The 21,362-nt window shown below is 42.2% G+C and overlaps 1 protein-coding gene across 2 annotated transcripts in view; it reads right to left on the reverse strand.

Annotated features, from left to right (window-relative positions):
• The window catches only part of Glis3 (GLIS family zinc finger 3), a 418,755-nt gene that overhangs the window by 37,227 nt on the left and 360,166 nt on the right, over positions 1–21,362 (reverse strand). For both annotated transcript variants that reach the window (XM_034519169.2, XM_076918852.1), the window contains one exon: positions 4,663–4,831. In XM_034519169.2, the coding sequence (XP_034375060.1) occupies positions 4,663–4,831 (169 nt within the window). The remainder of the gene's footprint in view (positions 1–4,662; positions 4,832–21,362) is intronic.

Raw genomic sequence — 21,362 nt, forward strand, 5'->3', positions numbered from 1 at the left:
AAGGCTGAAGATTTGATGCTCCAACGTTCGGTAGTATAGGGGCTTTTCAGGTGTTCATCAGTCTCTATAAATTGGCTAAGTTTTAGAAGTTATGTTTAGTGCTTCCCATAACTTCAGTTAACTCAGTCATTCTGGATTTCTGATGGGGTTGAAGACCTATAGTCTCATAGCCAATCCTGGCTATTTACTTTGAGAGAAAAGATCTGAGTAGATAGTTTTCAGCTGACATTCATTCTCAAGCCAAAAAAGCCAGGATCAAAAGTAAGTGTTTTAGTTAGAAGAGATGACAGAGGTTCTGGTTAGTCAACAGAATGATGGACTGGGTATTAGGACTATCTTGTACCTCACTGGTACAATTAGGAATAAGTATGCTCTAATTGTATTTTGAGAGAAAAGTTTTACTTTAACAGGAAGAGTGATATGTAGGAGGAGCTAAGTGGGAAGGAGTACTGAGAGGAAGAGATGGAACAAGGAGAGAAGATGAAGAAGAGGAGAAGCTAGGTGATGAGAGAAAGAGAGAGGGGGCATGGAGGCAGATGTTCACATATCTCCACCAGTCAAAGATAGTTTTTATATCTAGGTTGGGTATTGGGTTACGCTTCTGATTGAGCATTACCAAACTTATAAATCCTTTGATTAACATTTTAAAAAAATCGTATAAAAGCAAAAAGGAAAGGGGGGGCATGGGACAGGGGTGTTCTAGGGAGGGGAAATGTGGAAAGGGGATGGCATCTTAAATGTAAATAAAATATAAAATTAAAAAAAAAGAAAATACTACACCTCTTAACAATGTGTGTAAGCCTAAATGTGTGGTGGACTGACACCTAGGAATTGCATCAAAATATGCACGAGGTATAAGATGGCAGAAGCATTTAAGATCAAGACCACTGTCCTTCTGACCAAACCAAACCAAACCAAACCAAACCAAACCAAACCAACCCAAACAAAAAACAAAAAGAATATGATGGGAACACTCCATGGGACAGTGGGTTCTTGTTCCCTAGACATTCCCCTCAATGCTCTTGATCCCTTGTTAAAGCTTCCTCAGTACATGACATAGAACTCAGAAAAAAGTACTCTGAAGCTTATGAGAAAACAAGGCTTCTGCCCTCTCAAATAGAACTCAGCTCTAGCTGGAAGATCTACGAAACACATCTTAAGAACCAAGGACTTCCCCGGGGTATGTGTCTCCGACCCGAGAGAGGGGAGGTTTCTGGGTTGAGAACCAAGCTGAGCTGAAGGCTGCATAAAATAGTCAGAAAGGCTGAGTTAAGGCACCACAACAAGTGAGCTAAGTGAGAAGAGTGAACAGGCCAGCTTCTCTGGACAGACAGCTTTACTGAGAAACCAGTGAGGAGAAATGGTGACTCTTGGACCTTCAGCATCCAGGCAGATGGTACGAAGTTTCCAGTGGCGAGTTAGAACACGGTCCCTATGAGCACTAGATCTGTTAGTCAGACACATACAAGCCCTAGGTTTCTAGTACACAGCAGGGACTCAAGAAACTGGCAGTCTTTATTCAGTGAAGGTGATTTGACTACTTTTTCCAAAACAATAATTCCTAACATTTTTCTGGTCTTAATTCTTGTGTAAGACTATACATTCTGTAAAGAGACACAATCCTTTCATTTTTAAAAATCTTTTGTGTCTCAGAAGTCTCAGAAATGGGGTTCAGGAAAGCTTTTATAAGCTCCTCCATTGTGGAGAGCCCACATCCCTGTCACTGATATTACAGACTGTGCAATGCTTGTGGCCTTCAGAAGGATGAGAGGCAGCTTATGTTCTCTTGCAAGAATGAGTGACATAAACTTAGGTGACTTGGGACTACTAAGATGTCTCCATTTCAAAATGGCCACCTGTAAATATTTGTTGGTGTAACTATAAAGCCCAATGATTTAACATTTCCAGAGACACTGAGCTCCCCTCAAGGGAAGACACTGTCATAGACATAAAGTATGGGTGGCTCATCCAACATGACATAGTAAAACACTACTTCCCATAAGAAGTTCAAATCAACATCAGGGGTTGGTCTGTGGCACCACTTAAATCCCTGAAATTATGTGTCATTCAGTTAGTATTTAAAAATAAAAATAGACTCTCATCAAATTGAGAAGGCTTTATTTTATGATGGCCGGGATGAAAGAACCTGATGTTAGATTGGCAGTTGCGGTGGGCCCTTTCTAACTTCTGACAGTGACTCAGCCCCTTTTATTAATGAGCTAAAGCTAAGTAAATGATGAATCAATGCCTGCAAAGCAGGAAAAGATGCCAGCGTCCCACTAAAATCGCAAAGTGTGATCAACCTGTTTCCGTTAAGAAAACTGCTGGAGTTTTTACTGGTGGATTTCCCAGGCAAACAGAGCAAAGATGTATGAACCCAGGGCGGAAGGTAAACCCATTTCCTCTCCATGTTTTCATCCTGGTCCCTAGTGCAAACATAGTGAATAATTCAGGGTTTCTTCATGCCATCTTCTTCTCCAACCTGATTGGAAGAGATGACCCACATCTCACATTTGCCCAGTCAGTCAAGTGTAGGGTCAGGATACACGCCCTGTGGCAAGGGCATGCAGCAATATAAACCCGCAAAAGTGCAAACATGTCTTCATTCATTCCCATGGAGCTACTGTGTCTTTCCCATCCTCTTCCTCCTTTTCCCCACCATGGTTACTGACATTATTGATCACTGCACACTCTCTAGATTCCAACTGTAATCTGTCATTCATAGCAAGCAAGGTAGCACGTGTTTGTCTAGGAAGCCATGCGTGGCCTACTGTATGCTATGGTGAGCACAGTTTTTAATCCACCTGCAAACTGTACAAATGCTAAAAGGGATAAGCTCCTCTCAGCTTCTGGAATGCACCAGGATCTGGAAGGAAAGACTTCCTGTCTCCAGTGAGAATGAATGTAAGGGGTGATAACCACTGACATGATTTTGCTTAAGGTCCTTCCAAGGGAGGTACATGTGTTTACCATGTACACAGGACTGCTGAAATAATTTTTACCTTCTGATTCACATTTCTAATGATCCCATACATCCATATGGATCTTTTACCACCTCATGAAAGTCAACTCTGAAACCCAATTTATTATTCCTTTTCTCTCTTTCACTGTCTTTCCCTCCCTCCCTCCCTTCCCCCACTCTCTTTTTATTTCCTCGAATTTGTTAAAAGGCACAGTTTCTAGAGAAAACTTGGGTATTGGTTTGGCTCCTTTTCTCTGTTCTTCATCAAGTGTGCCTCCCAAGGAAGCTCCTGAGTAAATTCTTTCTCCTCTTACTTCCAGCCACCATAGTGTCCAAGAGAAACCTGCAACAACTGCACTCTGTAACCTCCCCTATCTCCCACTCCAACTGCAAATGCCTTTCTCATGCAGGCTCCTTCCTCTCTAATGTCAATGTGATTGTGTATTTCTCCTAACAATGGTTATCTGCTTCCAGTAAGATAGAACCAACTCCTCTAAAACACAGGGCTCCACTGCAGCCAGCCCACTATCACCCAACCATCATCCACGAGCATCCTGCATGCTGCGACTCTGAAGGGCCAACAGTCTGCCTGCTGTGTGCCCTCATCTCCTCCAGATCTTCCCCTGGATGCTGTTTGCCTTTACCTATGTGGAGAAAAATTCCTTCTCTCTTGATGCCTATACAGCCATTCCTTTCGCTCACTGAGAAACTGTGTTTGGGTTTGTGGTTCACAGAAACAGATGCATTTGGGGAGCAGAGGCATGAGAACCCACCCTCAGACCCAAACCTTGAAAGCCACTGTAGAATTCAGAAGTAAAAATAACATGGAACACAGAGTTCTTTAGGGATTCTTTTCCCACAGAAATTCCTTATGAGGGAGATACTAACCAAAGGTATTGTGTGAACAGCCGCTTTCTGATCAGTCACATAATGTCTTCTGTCACCTTATAATCTTTTCCCATGGTGCTCCAGTTGGGAGATAAACATGCCCATAGCATGTATGTTGAGGCATTGCCCTGGCACCTCCCTGTAGTGCTTCTTGGGAAGGAGGGTGGAGCTCTGAGGAAGTGGGCTCTAGTGGAAGGAAATTAGGTTGCTGGCAACATGTCCTTGAAGGGGTAATTGAGAATGTTGTTCTTTTCTATCTCTTCATATCCTAGGCACCAGGAGGTAAAGAGACCCCTTCTGCCACATATTCCTACCTTGATGAGCCCAAAGCAGGGCCCAGTGACCATGAATTGAGCTCTCTGAAACCATGAGCCAAGACTAACTTACAAGTTTCTTCTTTTTTGTTCCCAGCCATTCTGCCAATAGTAGAAACCTGCCTAGCGCACAAACTTGTATTGTTATCTGTGTGACTATGGTACCTATCCAGAGAGCTCCCCAACTCACTGGAAACTGAGTCCCAAAACAAGATGAGGAGAGGAGGCAACAGTGGGTCATTGTGACACATCTTCCAGCTCTGACACCTGAGCTGTTGACTGCCAGTATCATTTCGTCTGCTATGCATATAAAAAATTGTAACAGATAATGAGATATTCGGTCCACATACTTGGGGTATGTTACTTTTAAAATGTCACCCCTGGGTAACTCAACCCACCAACAGATTATTAATAAAATTCAGCAACTGTCAGAGCTCTTCTCAGCAGAGGGAGGTTTGGCGGCGACACCTATTATGAGAGAGAGACAGATGGCCTTACCTCTCAGTGCCTGCGTCCACAGCTGTGAGTGGAGGTAACTGGGAGGAGGGGTTGTGGGGGCTCCCCTGTACATTATGTCCCGGAGAAGGGTGACTGACAGGATGTGGGGGTGGCACGGCCCCAGCAGCTGTTCCACTTCGGGCTGAATGATTGCTGGCGAAAATGGGGGCTGAAATCAAGAGAGAAGCAGCGTGAGACAGTGCCCTGAAGGAGGCCCACATTTGAAACACCAAAGCTGACAGCAAGCATATTTCAGGGGCTTGTTTGTTTTTCTCCGACTGTCTTTTAGGGAGCAGATTTCCCCCCTCCTGGATACACACAGCTTTTGTTTCTATGGCGGAACAGGTTCTCTGGCTCTTGTGCCTTCACCACCATCTCAGGAGCTCTGCCTGAACTTGCTCCAGGCTCACCTTTGCCTCTGAAGTGCTGTGTGCCCTCCTAACGCCCTATCTGGTCATTACAATTAATCCTGTGCTGTTTGCTTCTGTGCAGAGGGTTCTGTGTGCTTTTCAGTCACAGAGGATGATAGCTGCACAGTGGCATGTTCAGTCAGCTGACTGTAAGGGGCTTGGCATGGACCTTCTACATCTTCTCACTGTGCAGCAAGATGCTGTGGGTCAGGCCTCTGCTCTCTCTGCCACTGCCACATGTCAGCACGAAGATAACAGAGAGCACCTGACTGCAGCTCCAACTTAGGGTCCTATACTCTGAACTAAGAGCCTGAGAGACTGCAGACATTTCCATGGTGGTATGATGAATCCTCTTGCTCTCATTCTAAAGAGGCCTTTATCCAAGATGAGAAAGTAAGCAAAGGCAGTCCTCTTACACGGCTCTGGGTCTGTCCCCACCACTGCCCCTCACACACAGAGGGGGAGTCAGAGCCTCGTTCTCCAGGCAGCCTCACCTTTGAGAACTGTAAAGGACCTCAAACTTCCCAATGTGCCCATTTACATCAGCTAATTGGTAAGATGTCACCTGATAACCAGGGCTTGTCACTTTCAAAGTCTATCAGAGAGGAAGGACCTTGGTGTGGGGGACCTACTCAGCAGACATCTCATTAGGCTGCAGTCAAGCAACACCGTTACCAACTCTCCTTCACTTTCTTCCCGGTATTCAGAATTCTCCGTTCTATGCCCATTTCTGCCCCTTCTGAACTTTACTGATATCAAAGAACAAATGGATTTTTTTTTAATTAAAGAAATCAAGTTCAGGATTAAGAAAGTCATACTATCAAAAAGATTTGAAGGTTGAAAAGTTCAGGAAGTTGTATTTTTAGACCAATATCACTTTCTTCCAACCTCACCAGGATAGAATTAAGACCCCAGATGACCCAGCCCCCAAAAGACTAATCCAATGGCATAGGAGTTCAAGGACTTACGGGAGCATATGAAGAGGCACAATTACCATCTTCCCGCTCAAAAAGCTACTGACATGGGTGTGATCTCATCTGAAGGGTTTATTTCTGGTAAATCAGCATTCTGTCAGGTTCACTCCTCTCCTCAGAAACTTTCACCCTTTTGCAGTCCTCTAAGTCCTGAAGTGGCAGTGAGGCCAGGAAGTGCTTAACGGTTCAAAAAGTCAAGCCCAGGCTTCTCTTGTGCATGTCAGCTTCCATGAAAGTTATGCGTCTGCAAACTCGCTGGAGTCACCTTATGAATCACTGCCCTCATTTGTGTCCTGCTGGCTCAGGGAACCACAATTCTGCCTGTATTCCCCATGATAATGTGGCCCAGGGGAGAAGGCTGCTTGGATAGACTATAGCCATAGCTAGTCTCAACCTTGGTGTTTGTCAGCATGAAGCTTAGGTTTTATATACTGCTCTAAAAATGAATGGAATAAGTAGGTCACAGAAGCACTGTGAAACACAGCTACCTTTAAAAAGCTCTGCTTTAGGTATAGAGACAACAGCGCTCTTCTATTTTGTAACTGTTGCTGAATGCACCCATCGAGTAGTCACACCTAGAGGTACTTTTGTTGTATGTGTTTATGTTTATTACAAGGAAGTGCTACCTTTGCTGTTTACAACCTCGTGGGCAATAGGGAAACGTGGTTGCACATGCTTTACAATATGCTTCAGCAGAAAACAGGGTGCTTCCCAAAGGTCCATAGTAACTGCTTTAGTTGGATTTGACATTAGATACAATTAAATAGCTAGACAATTGGGTGTCACTTATAGCCTGTCACTGAATGTGAGGACTTGCTGAAGAACTCACAACCAACACCTAGCTCTCAATCGTCCGTCTGTCATCTACCCATCCATCCAACATTACTTTAAATGGTACGCCTGCTATATATTTGGCTGGTCCACCGTTTGTGTATTTCTGTCCTTGACGGGGTTTCAGCTTGAAGATAAAGAAGCACAAGAATGCATTAATTCTATCAAAACACCAAGATTTACTAACGCAGACCTCTTATCACCGCTCCAACAGTTGAACACACTAACTAGTGGCTCTACTAAAGCCAGGTAAGCAACCACATCTGGAATTTATTCCAGCAGTTTCTTCTTTGGTACTTTTGCCATGTCCTCTACTGTGACATATTTAGTTTAGAACTTTTGTCTTCCTCTCCCTCCTTCTCCTCTGCTGGGGACTGAACCCAGAACACAGTGTGTAGTAAGCAAGTGAGCTATCCTGAAGCTACAGCCATGGCCTCTTTTCAGACTTCTCTAAGGAGCTGATCATTCCACAGATTTGTGGAGTAGCTAACATATGGCAGACACAGAACTTGGTCCTGGGATAAATTATAAAACAAGACATATCTGTTATTACCAATTGCATTAATTCATGTTTGCTTTTTGAATGAATAAAGACAAACTATCTAAATGCCAATAAAATCTATCTTGGGGCTCTAATATAGAGGTAGAAATTCTATCTAACAATTTCTATTCCCTTCTGATCAAAGATTGCCCCAGGGTAGTATTAATTCTCTCAGTTTTGTAAACAGACACGTCTTAACCTCAGGGCATCCAAGAGTCTGGAGCAGAAAGCCAGGGCTCTGTGGTGTGGTTGAGGAAAGGTCTTCTGAAGCTTTATGAAGGTACACTACAAAGGCCAGGAGGAGGAGGTGGAGAGGGTGTGTGGGGTAAGTTTTCTGAGGTAACTGTCATGGAGCTGAGGGCCAAGGGTAGGGTCTTCTAAGAGCTATCGGGTCACACACATGTCCACAGCCCTTTCCTGTCTAACTATAGCTGACTCGTGACACTGAAATGGGAAGCTCCTCTACTAGGGACCCATTGAGAAGAAGAAAGGGAGTTCTCAGGCTTCGATTTAAAGTCTGAATTCGAAAGTATTTGAAATCGATCACTTTTTCTGCAAAAGGAAGCAAACCACTTGCTTCTGTGTGTGGGAAGTGGGAGGAGATGTTAAGAGAAGTATAGAGAGTTTATGACTTATTAATCATTGTCTATAGAGAACAGTCTGCCTGCAGCGTCCAGGGTATAATTGCTAGTTGTAGATATTACCTGTGACCAAAATAATGAAATGAAATTGAGGGTAAGTAATAAAGACACAACCATGTCTTTCTAATATACATCCAAAGGACAACTATCTGGAGTCAGCTAGCTACGGCTGCAGTGGCTTGGCTGTTATCAAAGAAACTGTTATCACGGCTCAGAAAAATATCTTTGCTATCTACAGTGACTTCCAGAAACACCTATCCTCATCAAGACATACATCTAGAATATACTTTTAAGTACTATAGTCTCCAAGTATTATTTTGTCATTTCTTTGAACATAATAGTTCACTACCTTCTTTGCACAAGGCAGGTGCTAATCTTTATTGATGGTTTAAGTTTGAGTATCTCCCGGCTTCTCATAGACATATCTGCTTCAGCATCTACTTACTGACAAGCCCACAAGCTCTGCCAGTCTTAGGAAGAAAATCTCCATGTTGGAGTGGAACTGTAAGATTATTCACAAAAGAAAAAAATTATTTCTGAACTTATTTAAAATTATTTCCCTAGTACAACCAATGGAGTGTACAATGTGGCCCACCGATCAAAGCCTAAAGAGAACAGAACCCTCCACAACTCAGACAATATTAACAAAACTGTTGTGACCACATCAACCGGACACAGACTGCCCCTGGGGGCGGCTTTCATTGTCGTGTCACCTTGGGGGTCAGTGCTGTCTCCAAAGCTTGAAGGGGGCTTTTCTGTGAACTTACAGACACGGCTGGTGATTGGCAGCTGGAACAACTGATTAGGCACAGCGAAGAACAAACTAGAAGCCCTTATTGCTTTTGTGATTAAGTGGTGGCAAACTCCCCAAGGAAATAAAGCCTGGTGAAGCAATGACTGTATGAACTCTGCCTGCTGCCCAGAGCCAGGAGCCCTCTTCCCTACTGCTGTGGACTCTTTTTCATGGGGCCTAGCTTATGGCTGACCTCAACCCTGTCTCCAACAGTAATAGGCAGAGGTGGCTCTGTGATCCATGTGGCTCTCAGGCCCTCTGGCCTAAAGAAGTGAAGTCTAGGCTGCCACCTTAAACTATTTCAGTTAATCAGGGTCAATCAGAATCTTTTTGTCCAAATAATGACTATTAATTCATTATTTCTAATGAAAAGGACACCTTTGGGAATACTTCACCTGTGAGGTATTTACCACACAGAGGATGCAAGGAGTACTTTAGGAATCCCAAATAAAGACTCCTTGCCTTGAGCCATTCCGAGGTCTGTTGTAGGTCACTACCCACATCACTTACTGACTGTTTTCATCATTCAGAGTGTGGACACAAAGACTTTCCTGTCAGTCTGAGGCATACAGAATTAGCTAGCACAGACAGGCCTCCTAGCGTAAGCCTGTAATCCTAATAGGGAGAGTGAAGTAACAGATCTCAAGTTCATGGCCCGCCTGGGCAGTTTAGTGAGACTGTCTGAAGCAAAGGTCAAAAGAGGAAATCACAGATATAGCTCAGTGGGCAAGTCCTTGCCTGACAAGTTCAAAACTAGGTTTAATTCACAGCACAGTAAAAAGTAGCAAGTATGTTTTCTTGTTCAAAATGATGGGAAACTACACTCGTTCTTTGATAATCTGATAAAACCCAAAAGAGTTATGGACTGATTCACTAGATCTTGGGCTGATGCATGTTGAAATTCTAAATGCCTGTGACTCTCAAAGTGGACCTGGTACATCCATGACACAGCAGGGGCTAGACTAGGTCTCAGGGCCATTCCATCTGCTTTGTCTCCAGATTGGGGATACTCACAGTTAGGACTGATTGAATACTTGTCATGTGCTTACAAACACTTGCTATTTACTGGTTCCTGGTTAGGTGACTTGGCTATGGTTACCTAGAAAGTAAATAGTGAACCAACACCCCACACTGCCTCTCAAGTACCAGGCAGATTGGAAACAAGATGCAACCATATCTAGCATTGCACTTGAAAGGGCTCTTGGAGTAGACACTCAGGTGGCTACCACACTCTCAGTGAGCATGTCAAAAATAACACTTCATTTCTGTCCATTCTCAGCCCTGGTGAGGGAACTTTGCTAGCTCTGAGATTTAATTCAGACAAGAAATTAACTGAATTGTTCAGTTTGGAATACAAATAGCTCGTAAGAAATGTGCTTTTTTTTTTTTTTCCCCAAGTAAAGATTTCAGATCCCCGTCAGAGGCATATTGATCCTCAGGTAAGGAAAGGAGTGAGGCCTGCAGGGTGATTGGTGAGCAATCAGCCGTACGTGCTCTTTACTGTGGCAAGCATGTTGTCCTGGCTGTGGATAACGTGCCACAGAAGATTTACTGTGTCTGTGGAGACTGCTGAGCTCCCCCGTAAGCCTGTGCTTGGCGGCACTCACGGCCTCTGCAAAGCCCTAGCACTGCTCTGGCCTGTCCTCACCAGAAGGGAATCAACCTTATCCCAAGATGGTGACTTGCACCTGTAATGAATGTCACAGCCATGTTGGGCTCCTGAGAAATGACATTAATTCCTTGGTGACTAGCACAAGGGGAGGAAGTCTGGGCTGACCATTCATCTCTTGGGCAGAATTTCAAGGGTCAAGGCACAGAGAAGGAGACTAATCGATGAGACCAAGGTAAACTGGCTCTCAAGGAGACATTAACAAGAATTAGAGGGTCCGTATGAAAGGTGAGCTTAATCTTGTCTCTGCCTCACTCCCGAGAGGAGAAATTTAGAGCTGGGAGGAGCTCAATAAGCCATTTAACTACAAAGGAAATTTTGGCTCTTTGGGCTTCATCAGAAATCAAGCACCTGAGACAGATGGTGTCAGCATGGCTGGGAACAGGAGACTGTGCGCACAACTGGAGTCACGTGGACCTCGATTGGAAGTTTAGCCCTAGAGACTGCCAGGTGTTTATCTTAAAAAGAATAATACTTCACAGGATTGTATGGGGAAATAGAAATATATAATGTATTAGAAACCTCAACAGGGCCTGGAGAGACAGCGCAGCAGTTAACATTACTTGCTGCTCTTGAAGACGGCCCGGGTTTAGATCCTAGAACCCACATGGGAACTCAGAAGTGTCTGCAATTCCAGTTCCAGGGGATCAACACTCTCTTCTTGCTTCTGTGAACAATGCCCATGTGGTACACAGTCATACAGATGCAGCTGCAGTAGGAACACTGATATACAGAAAAGAAAATAGGATTAAAAGAATTAAAAGCACATAGCACAAAGGCTGCACTATAGGCATACAGAATGCTCTTATCATTTGACTATATTACTTGCAATTAATACAATCTTAATAGGATTACGGAATCACAAAGACATGCATTGCTCCAAAATGGTAACTATCTTAATAAAGCTTTCCTATCTAAACCCCAGGAGAAAAGACCTGCACATAAACTGTGCACTGGAGTCCTTCACAATGGAGGAGTTTATGCATTCTCTTTAATCAACTTTTTATTGTTCAATATTTTTATGTATGTGCTACAAAGTGTTTAGGGCCCAGAAAAAGTCTTGAAAGGGTTAAAATGTGCTTTACTTTGAAGGGGTAATACACACCTTTGCAATACAACCCATAATACATTTCAGCTTAGAAGATAACAAGTCATTTTCATGCCTGACTGCACTTCGTTAAGGAGCGAAAATGGGCTGTTACTAAAATGTCAACACAATTGTCCCTCTTGAAGCTTAGTTTATCTTGAAGTATTCTACATTTTCAGTGCTTCCTTTTTGTTTGTTTCCCCTCTCCAGGAGCATAAAGATCCAGCCTTAGTTAATTTTCAGAATTCAAAGAATGACTTCCCTTTAGACATGCTGGGGAAAACAGCCAATATTGGGAGTGTTCAGATATCTGGTCCCCAAGAGTGAAAATTTAAGTCCAATACCATCTGCCGTTCTTCACAGTACACCTCAAAGCCATTTAATTGCACCGTCATCCAATGGAAAACGCCCTCCTGACCTAAATTCACACACCAGAAAGAGTTTTCTAGCAAGGAAAATGCCTGCCAGGGTAATTTGCTAGGAAGGCTGTATTTGATTCTAAAGTTAATTGGAGAATGGGAGAGGCCTTAGTTTATGCTAATCCTGTTGCTGAGGAGATGGGGCTGCTTCCTGTTTCCTTTTTCCTTTCCTTGTAACATCAGGGCATTGACCCCTCTGCCTCTCCTCAGGAAGGGCATCATTCTGCATCCGCATTGCACCTGTGTCAGGAGAATGCCACTTCTTAAGAGTTTGCACATCCAGCCCTCTAATCTTTCCCTTCTCCCTGCGGCATGAATAATTTTAATATTGCCAATCACTGAAAAAAAAAATCTATTCTTCCTGCCTGTCTCACTCCCCGCTCCACTCTGCAGTGTGGAGTACCATTATCCGGCAGCCTTGATAAGAGCATAATGAAACAATCCCTTCTCAACCGCATCGGGTGGCTGTCACACTAAAATGACACCACCCGAACATCCCTGACATGCTACCCTCAGCTAATTGATGGCAAACAATGGAACTGTCTCCAGTGCTCTAAGACAAAGGAAACATACACGTGCCACCTGACAGGAGAGCTACCTGGTAACGGATAAACAGATATGTTAGGGGGCTGTTGGATTTAGGTAAGCGAGGACACAGCTCTGAAGAATGTACCTATTAGCTTTGTGCTTAAGAGCACTGCTGTTCACTGGGGAACAGAAATAAATAAGGTAAAATAAGAATTTATTGATGTCTGGACAGATACATGAATATTCAGCTTCTCTTACAAACAGATCTTCTCCCAAGAGCTCTAAACTTCAGCATAGGCAACACAATTACATTTCTAGCTCATGCAGCCACATTTACCACCAGGGAAGAGAAGTTATTAGTGTACAAGTTATTAGTGTAGTGGTAGAGTATACATTCCTTACAAGCCTTTCTGGGGTATACCATGATACAGCTAGAAGATATGGTTGATGTAACCCACATGAATGCCAAAGGTTACCATCAAGCCTTCTGAAAAATACAGGTGTAATTAGCTTCTGTTTGGGAAAGCTCCTGAAAACATCTGTATTTCAGAAAAAAAAAATTCTTTTCAACTCGAATGGCATCATTCCGGCACTTCACTGGGGCCAACACTTCATGCAGCCTCCTGAGATCTCTCCAGACAATGCATGACACATCACACCTCAAATCGCAGACTGTGTTTCTACTAAGCATCACCCTTCTCCTATGTAGTCACCCTACATTACACAGAGAAGTCAGTAGTATAATGTGAACACGCAAACCATGCAGCCTTCCCTTTGGGCATCTGCCTTTCTTCTCTGCTTGTATGTTAGATTTTCACCCCCTTTCAGGTAAGAGTGGAAAAGCAGAATGCAGAAAGGTGAAACTGGCATGGCTAACTGTTCCTTGTGGTAATTAAAAAGTTCACCTCATCTCTGCATCTGTAATAAAGCCCGACTTATTCATAAATAATAACTACCATTTTAGTAAAACATAGCCAATCTCCTAACCCACTGCTATACATTCCATGGCTAAACCAGCAAAGATGGGATTGTGAAGACCAACCAACCTGGTTTTGATTGGTTCTTCTTCCTGAATAAACTGCTGATCTATGGACTCTTTGAGGAAACCTCTCTTTCCTAGATGTACAGAAATGAGTAACAACAGCCCTCTGCAGGTGCTGCAGTGCAGTGGGTATCCTCTCTTCAATTGTTACTACCTTCAGTGAACAATGAAGTTGGCTTTGTTTGTGGCCCTTTCTTCCTGTTTCATACCTGTTCTCACAGACTTTCTTTACCTAGTTTACTTCACTTCCAAACAGACATTCTTTTTTTTTTTTTTTTTTTTTTTTTTTTTTTTTTTTTTTTATCATGAATTTATGTTCACATATATTTTGGGAAGAATTTTGATTTAGCAATTTTTCTTATCTGGAAACAGATGCTTCAGTTACATGAACTTCAAGGTCGACTGTGAGTCACAATATATTCCGAGGAGGCAGGTACCTTTCCTGTCGGAATAGGACCAAGTGGGCCTCTCAAGTGTGGTATTGCAACTTCTTGCTTTATTCCAGGGAATAAAGATGTAGACATGAAAGAGGGGTTTTGGTTTTAAGAAACAGTCTGTGGCACTCAAGGGTCTAAAATACTTCCCCTCCTAGGAAGAACGAACGTGAACAGAGTAAAACCATGCCGACTCCTGGATCTCTCTACCTAGAACCCAGCCCTTCTCTCTCTAGTGGCTTCCTCCGGAATGAGAACAGGTCAGCCTGAGCATCCCATGCCAGCCTGCCTCTCAGATTTTCTTCTAGCTGATGACTTCAGGGATTATTCTGTCTTGGGGCCTCTAATCTCAGATTTCCAGAGATCATCCCACAAAAGATAAAGAAGAATAAACTTGGTCTGCATCCCTTCAAGGCAGATGGTTTTACTACCATCTGCCTCCATTGCTGAGCCTCATAAAACTCTCTGCAAAGCCATAGACTGGGAGACATCTGAAGCATCCGCTAAATCTAAAAGATTATAGGGCCAGCCAAATTCCTACCATTATGTGCTCTTAACTCCTCTTACAATGCATCTCCTCTGTAATTAATTTATTTCAGTTAATGTGCTTTATGGCTTCCTTCATTTCATTTGGTCATTGACAAATGTTCCAGATGTAAGTCTGAAGGTGAGGTCAGTAAACCTGTTTTGGAAAGGACCAGAGTGTAATTGTGTTAGGTTTTGTAGACCAAAAGCAATGCCCTCATTCTTTCTGCAGCTGTCCTCATCCCAAAACTTACTTTTGTCTTCATTTACCTTTAAAATTCTTAAAACTATCACTAGTTCTCTGGCTATGCAGGAATGGAAGGCAGGCCAAATGTGGCCTGTGGGATGTTTGCTGATCTCTGGTGTAAAGAATTATCCATTGTACAACGGCTACAGAGAAAACACCCATCACAGTATGATTAGTATAAGAATTATAAAAACTAAATTTGAGGTAAGAAAATGACCAGAAATAATTTCATAGGAGTTGTGGACTATGTTTTGAGGTAAATGACAGAACCTGGGAGAGATTATTTATAAAAGACATCAGTAGAGTCCAAGGCTATACCTCATCAATGTCAAAGCAATAGGCTGTGTGAAACTGCACTGGCCCAGCCATCAATACAATTTCCTCTTCTCTGCACGTGCTTTACCTCATAGCTTCACTGGGCATTAAGTCCATGTTTTTTTTTTTTTTTCAAGCAGGCATGTGTTGGAACTCTGGAAGGCCAGTCTAACTAGATTTCCACTCTGTGGCAATGAGACACAGTCTAATGCAGAGATTTGCAAGCAGGGCTTAGAACCTGTAAGCTCCAAGGCCAAATCTTGTCTTGGCTTCTTGGAAGAAATTCTGTCTCTAAACTCTAGTACTACCTAGAATACAAAGAGAAGGGATACTGAGGTCTCTCACAGAGGCCAACATGGCTTATCAACAGTTCTTTAAGCTTTTGAGCAAAGAAGGAAGGAGGAAGAAAGTTAGGAAGGAAGGGAGGGAGATAGGGAGGGAGGGAGGGAAGAAGGAAGAAGAGCCACTGAGAGCTTACAAGTTGCCAGAAAGCACGATGGATTCTTTTATGTGTGTCATTCTCAAGGAAAGCCCTATGGCGTCAGAAGTCTTACTACCACCCTCCTAGAAAAGGAACAGCAACTCCCCTATACACAATACCCAGCAGACAGGGAGCCAGGATGGGGCTTTAGATTTACTTCCACAGTCTTTCTGTGTGACACATGGTCTTCAAGGCAAGAGCAACCAAAGCACTATTTTTGTACTCAAACCCTAGTAACTATCAAAACAAAACTTTGACATTGTGAGTTTGGGGCTATTGCCACCTAAGTGATGAGTTTCTGATTTTAATCTGTTTATCTTTAGAGCATCACAGTGTAGGTCCTACATTAAAAACTAGGCAAAGAACTGGAATATAACATTTCAAGAATTCTATTTTAGTCTTCTTTTATTCTACTAAATGATACTGATTTAAATTTTAATTTCTTTAGGTTTTCTCCCCATTTCTAAAAACAAACAAAAAAAATGAAGATGGCAAGTCATTTGGCGCACCTGTTCCCCATGCTTTTGTTCATAACTGTAATGTACATTTCCTAGTATTTCTATACAGCAATAATTAGTACTAACAGACGTTAGCACTTGCTGCCTCCTAAGAACTCTTAATGTCATTAAGTCCAGCGATCAATCTCAGTAAGGGGGAAAGTCTCTGCTGGAGTCAAGGAAGTGTTTCATTTGTGAATGCTGTTCTTGGGCAGACTGGCTTGATGGACAGTAAGAAAGATGTGTATAAAACATCCTATCAGTAATGACATATATTTGACTTTAAGGAGATTAAATTACTCACGCTTAGCGTTTGTATAGATATAACTCAAAACTGCCTCAAAGTCCAAGCACAGTGGACCTGAGGACACCTTTCCCATTGACACTGGCCAGCAGGTTAAAAAAATTTCTCATGACGAAAACCCAGTCCTTAGATATGTGTGATATAAAGCCAGGCATAATGGTATATATCTGGAATTTTCAAAACTGGTGAGGCAGAAGAAGAAGGATTGCTCTAAGTTCAATGCTAGCCTGGTCTACATAGTGAGTTCTAAGCCTGCCAGAGTTACATAGCAAGACACTATCTTAAGAGGGTGGGAAGCAAAATTAAAAAGTTTAACAGTTTGGTATGAACCAACCTGGGGAAGAAATTCCTATGCAAGCCGATGATAGTCTGTCCCCTTTAATAGTGACCAGCCACTTTCTGCAGCTGTTTATTACTAAAAGGTCAAAGGGCTCACTCTCTTAATACTTTCAGAGGAAAGGATACAGTGACACAAAACCTGTCACTTCATAGGTAATGATTAGGCATTCACAAAACACTAGGGGTAGACTCCATTCTGTAGTTTAAAGCTGACAGACAGACAGACAGAGAGATAAAAGATACATAGACAGATGACAGACAGACAGACAGACAGGCAGTTGTGAGCCACGAACAGCCAAGTTCACTAAGAGAACTGGGCTTGTGTACAAGAAGCTGGGCAGAGTCTAGCTAAAAACTATCCTAAAAGTAAGGCAAGTACAGCCTCAACTCAGGAGAAAGACCAAGACTCCAAAGAGGCACTTGTAACTTCCATTGGTGTGGGATCAATGAGGAGCAGTGGTTCAAGCCATGGTTGAGCACATCAATGGGACGGATCAGTCTGTGACAACAGGAAGGAAGACACTGCAAGTGCCAACCCCTGAGACAGAGCTTGTGGTTAACATGGAATGGGTGCATGTCACCACACTTAATCTTGCTTCAACACTACTCTATTTTTACTGTAAAGCACCTCAAGTTGCATGTGAGTTAATTCAATAATGCCCTTCAGTTTACAGCTCCATGTCATCCTTAACCTTTACAGTGTCATACAACAGTAAAAAGGAGTTTTCACTGTATCTACAAGCACCAAAATATAATTCTTAAGAAAAGAAAACCCTTTATGCATCAGACAGAATAGACTAACTTCCTCTTCTCTCTCTCTCTCTCTCTCTCTCTCTCTCTCTCTCTCTCAGCTAAATGAAAGTCAGAACTTTGTTTTTTTGTTTTTTTTGTTTGTTTGTTTGTTTGTTTTTGGCTCATAGTGTAAATTGTTTCCGTTCTTAAGTTCTGGCCTGAATTTCATCTTGCTATCCATCTGTTTCTTCAGACCTTCTTGAGACAGACTGCAAAGGAGATATAAATGGCCCTTCTTATATCCTGCCTGATGACGAAATAATATTAAATAAGTAGTGGGTTTGGGGGTGGGGGAATAAACAGTAACACAAAGACAACGAAGACCTTCCCTAGTGGGGACAAGGCCACAACTGGTGAGCCTTACTTTTTTGTCTCCTCTTCCAGGAAGTGTGTCATGTTTATATAAACACTGGACATGTACCTTTGAAGTCTACCCCTGGTCTCCAGTCATGGTCATACTGTCTACCACGAGCTGAGCAGCCTTCTCTTCCACCTTCTCCACTGTCACTGTCATGACCTGCTGCAACCAGAGGACCCAAGTGGTTATGTACCGAATGCTCTAAAACTATGAGCTGGAATAAGTCCTTTCTTTAACTGTCCTTTCACAGGTATCCTGATGACAGCTGGGTAAAAGCAACCAATACACATTCTTAATGATGGAAACCAGAGGGTTTTGTAACTTCTAGCTGTTCAGAATCAAACCGCCTGTTCATATGCAAAAACATGGTTTTACAGCAAAACCGTGTGCATGTTGGAAAACAATGTTTCAGTTTAATCTTGCATGATAACCCAGCAAGAGTACAAGGAACTATGCAGATGAAAAAACTTGAAGCACTCAATTTAGCAGTTTGCAAACATATAAGGATGGTAACGGCTGTAACAGCTTCATACATGTCAGTGTGACCTGTACTGCCTGGAAACCAATATTTTAATTTGCTTTAATGGAAGCAAATTAAATAATAATATAATAAAAGCTCTCTCAATTAAAAAAAAAAAACATGAAAAGATGAAAATCAAGTCAGCCTTTTAAAGGATTCCACAGTGAGCAACCCATGGGCACTCGAGACTCATACTCTAACTGTCCTCTACAAATTCAAGTTGAGGTTGTTTTAGAAGCCCATCATCATATATTGTGAATCAAAATGATGGATTCCCAGGCAAGCTACTGGGATGAACAGCACTCTGTACAGCATCAGAACTTGTTAGAATAACCTAGCAGAGATTGAAAAAGTTGGGTTTGTTGAGAACGTCTGAATTAGAGATTCCAGGGGTATGCTCAGAAAACTGCATTTACCAAGGCCTTCTGCTGTCCTTATACACACTGTGGACTGTCTCAAGGTTGAGGAAGACAAACCTCTACATTAAAGCCCACAGAGGACATGAAGTTTGCTTCTACAGTCACAATCACAAATTGCAGATGCTCTACAACAGTGCTCCTCAACTTTCCTAATGCTGTGAGCCTTTAATACAGTATTTAATATTGTGGCGATCCTCCCAACCGTAAAAGTATTTCACGGAGTGTAATTTGGGTATTGTTATGAATCATAATGCAAATATCCAATATGCAGGTTATCTGGTATGTGACCCCTATATGAAAGGGTCCTTCAATCTCCAAGATGTCAGGACCCTCGGGTTGATGAAATGTCATGGATTTAGATGACAGCTTAAGAAGCCATCAGGGGAGGCATCATGAAAGCATTGTCAGGTATTTCCTTCATATTCCTTTTGTCTTTGCTCTCTTCTGTCCAGCCCATTCCAAATTTTCTCCCCTTTTAAATTACAAGCAAAACAATGCTTCCACAGATAATCCAAGATAGAGTTGTGTGCTTTACAACACTCCGTGTCTTTCTGACTTTAATGGAGGTTACGTTCATCTTTTATAGCTTTCTCCTATAAAGTTTAATCTACTGGGAAATTTGTGTGTCAGCATAGAACCCTCTAATGAACAACCTGTAAATTAACAACCATTTTTTTTTTTTTGAAAAGAGACCGTGGGAGGCTCTTTTACAGAAAATTATGTCTAACATTTACAGCTTTCTAAGAAGCCATCCAACGACAGAAAATATACTCAATTTAAGAATGTAGAAAGTATATTAAAACATATAACATGAGATTACACCAAAATGAAACTCTATTCATAAAGCATGTTAACACAGTGCTATTACTGCAAAAACTGGTATCATTGCAAAAGAAAAGCTCCCTTCTCCCAGCAATATAAAACTTTATAAATTAATTTTTGTTTTCTTTTCATTTATTTTTATATATTGTATCAGAACAGAGAGCTTTTGTCCCCCTAAAAAGCTTAAAGTTACATTAGAATTTGAATAGTTCAATAGGACTTACTAGCTCTAAACACAAGGATTACTTTATAACCCAACAGAATCAATGCCAATAAAATCCCCTCATTCTTGAAGGTCTCTCTGGAGTCTGTTGCAGTAGCTTCCTGTTTCATAGTAGTTTCTGTGGGATTTAACTATCTCAACCATCTCTGTAAAAGGCCAGCATTGTCAGGTGCAACTCTTGCATGGGTATCTGTCCTATCAGGTTGGACTGGAGGATAACTGAAGAGGATGCAAGCAGGCCTCGTCTCTAGGTCACCCGACAACCTTCATTTGTAGCTTTACCCCACGGATCAGCAGTTTCTGAGCAAGTCCCAAGGATTTGGGTTTCCAGTGGATGATTCTAATGTCTAGCACCAAGTCTTCAGGACTGAGAACACAGGTTCAGTAAATCAGCTCATATTGAGGCTGTAGTTACAGCTGTGCTTTAGAGGGAGCCAGTGCTTTTGTGGCCACACATGGGTCAGATCATTTACCTATGGCATTCTTTGTGTGTGGAGCCTGTGCTAGGCCGGCACTGGTCCACTTGGCCCATGTTGCTGTAAACTCATGAAATTTAGACTTGCCTACTTCACTAGCACGTTACTGGAGCTCAGATTTATACGGATCCTAAAGCTATGAACGTGGCATTCACACTTTGATTTGCTGTGAAAGAGTCTAACAGATCCTCAATAAATCACCTGAAATTTCCATACTGACCTAGGCCATAGTCTCTGAAAAACAAAATAGAATCGATCCAGTCTCAGGGCTTTCTCACCTGGCCCTGGGGCCCACTCAGCAATAGGCCTGGGGAGCCCAGGAATTTTCTAACAGTGAGAAAGTAAACACCACAATTTAAAACCATCCTCGACATGGACTCAAGTTTATTTCATCCTTTTCACCTAGAACACTATTTTATCTGACAAAGGCAATCCATTCCGAGCAGCCACTGTCTTATCAATCTGAGAAGTCTGCTTCAACAAAGGAAGTAGACACTTCAGGACATATTTGATTTCTATATATCAGAGCTGCCATCTTCCCTGACCATCTTAATGCTATACAAATGAATCTTGTGACATCTGAGGGATGATGGAGCTCAAAGCTGTATTTAAGGGATTCCTCTCCTATCTCCAAATACGCTCAACATGTTTCCATAAAGATATTTCATGCTACATCATTTCTCTAGCAACTAAAGGCATATATATCTGATAATCATTAGGCAAGTACTTTCTTTTTTTTTTAATTAATTTATTTATTTTATGTAAGTACACTGTAGCTGTCTTCAGTCACCCATATGAGGGCATCAGATCTCATTATGGTTGGTTGTGAGCCACCATGTGGTTGCTGGGATTTGAACTCATGACCTCTGGAAGAGCAGTCAGTGCTCTTAACCACTGAGCCATCTCACCAGCCCCAGGCAAGTACTTTCTTGACTCACTCTATTTCCCTGATTTTTATTAACAGAATCTAAACAGAATATCCAAGTACTTTGTGAAGTGCTGGTGATAAAACC

The sequence above is a fragment of the Arvicanthis niloticus genome, chromosome 1 (genome assembly GCF_011762505.2).
Source record: "Arvicanthis niloticus isolate mArvNil1 chromosome 1, mArvNil1.pat.X, whole genome shotgun sequence".
In the NCBI taxonomy this organism is placed as follows: Eukaryota; Metazoa; Chordata; class Mammalia; order Rodentia; family Muridae; genus Arvicanthis; species Arvicanthis niloticus.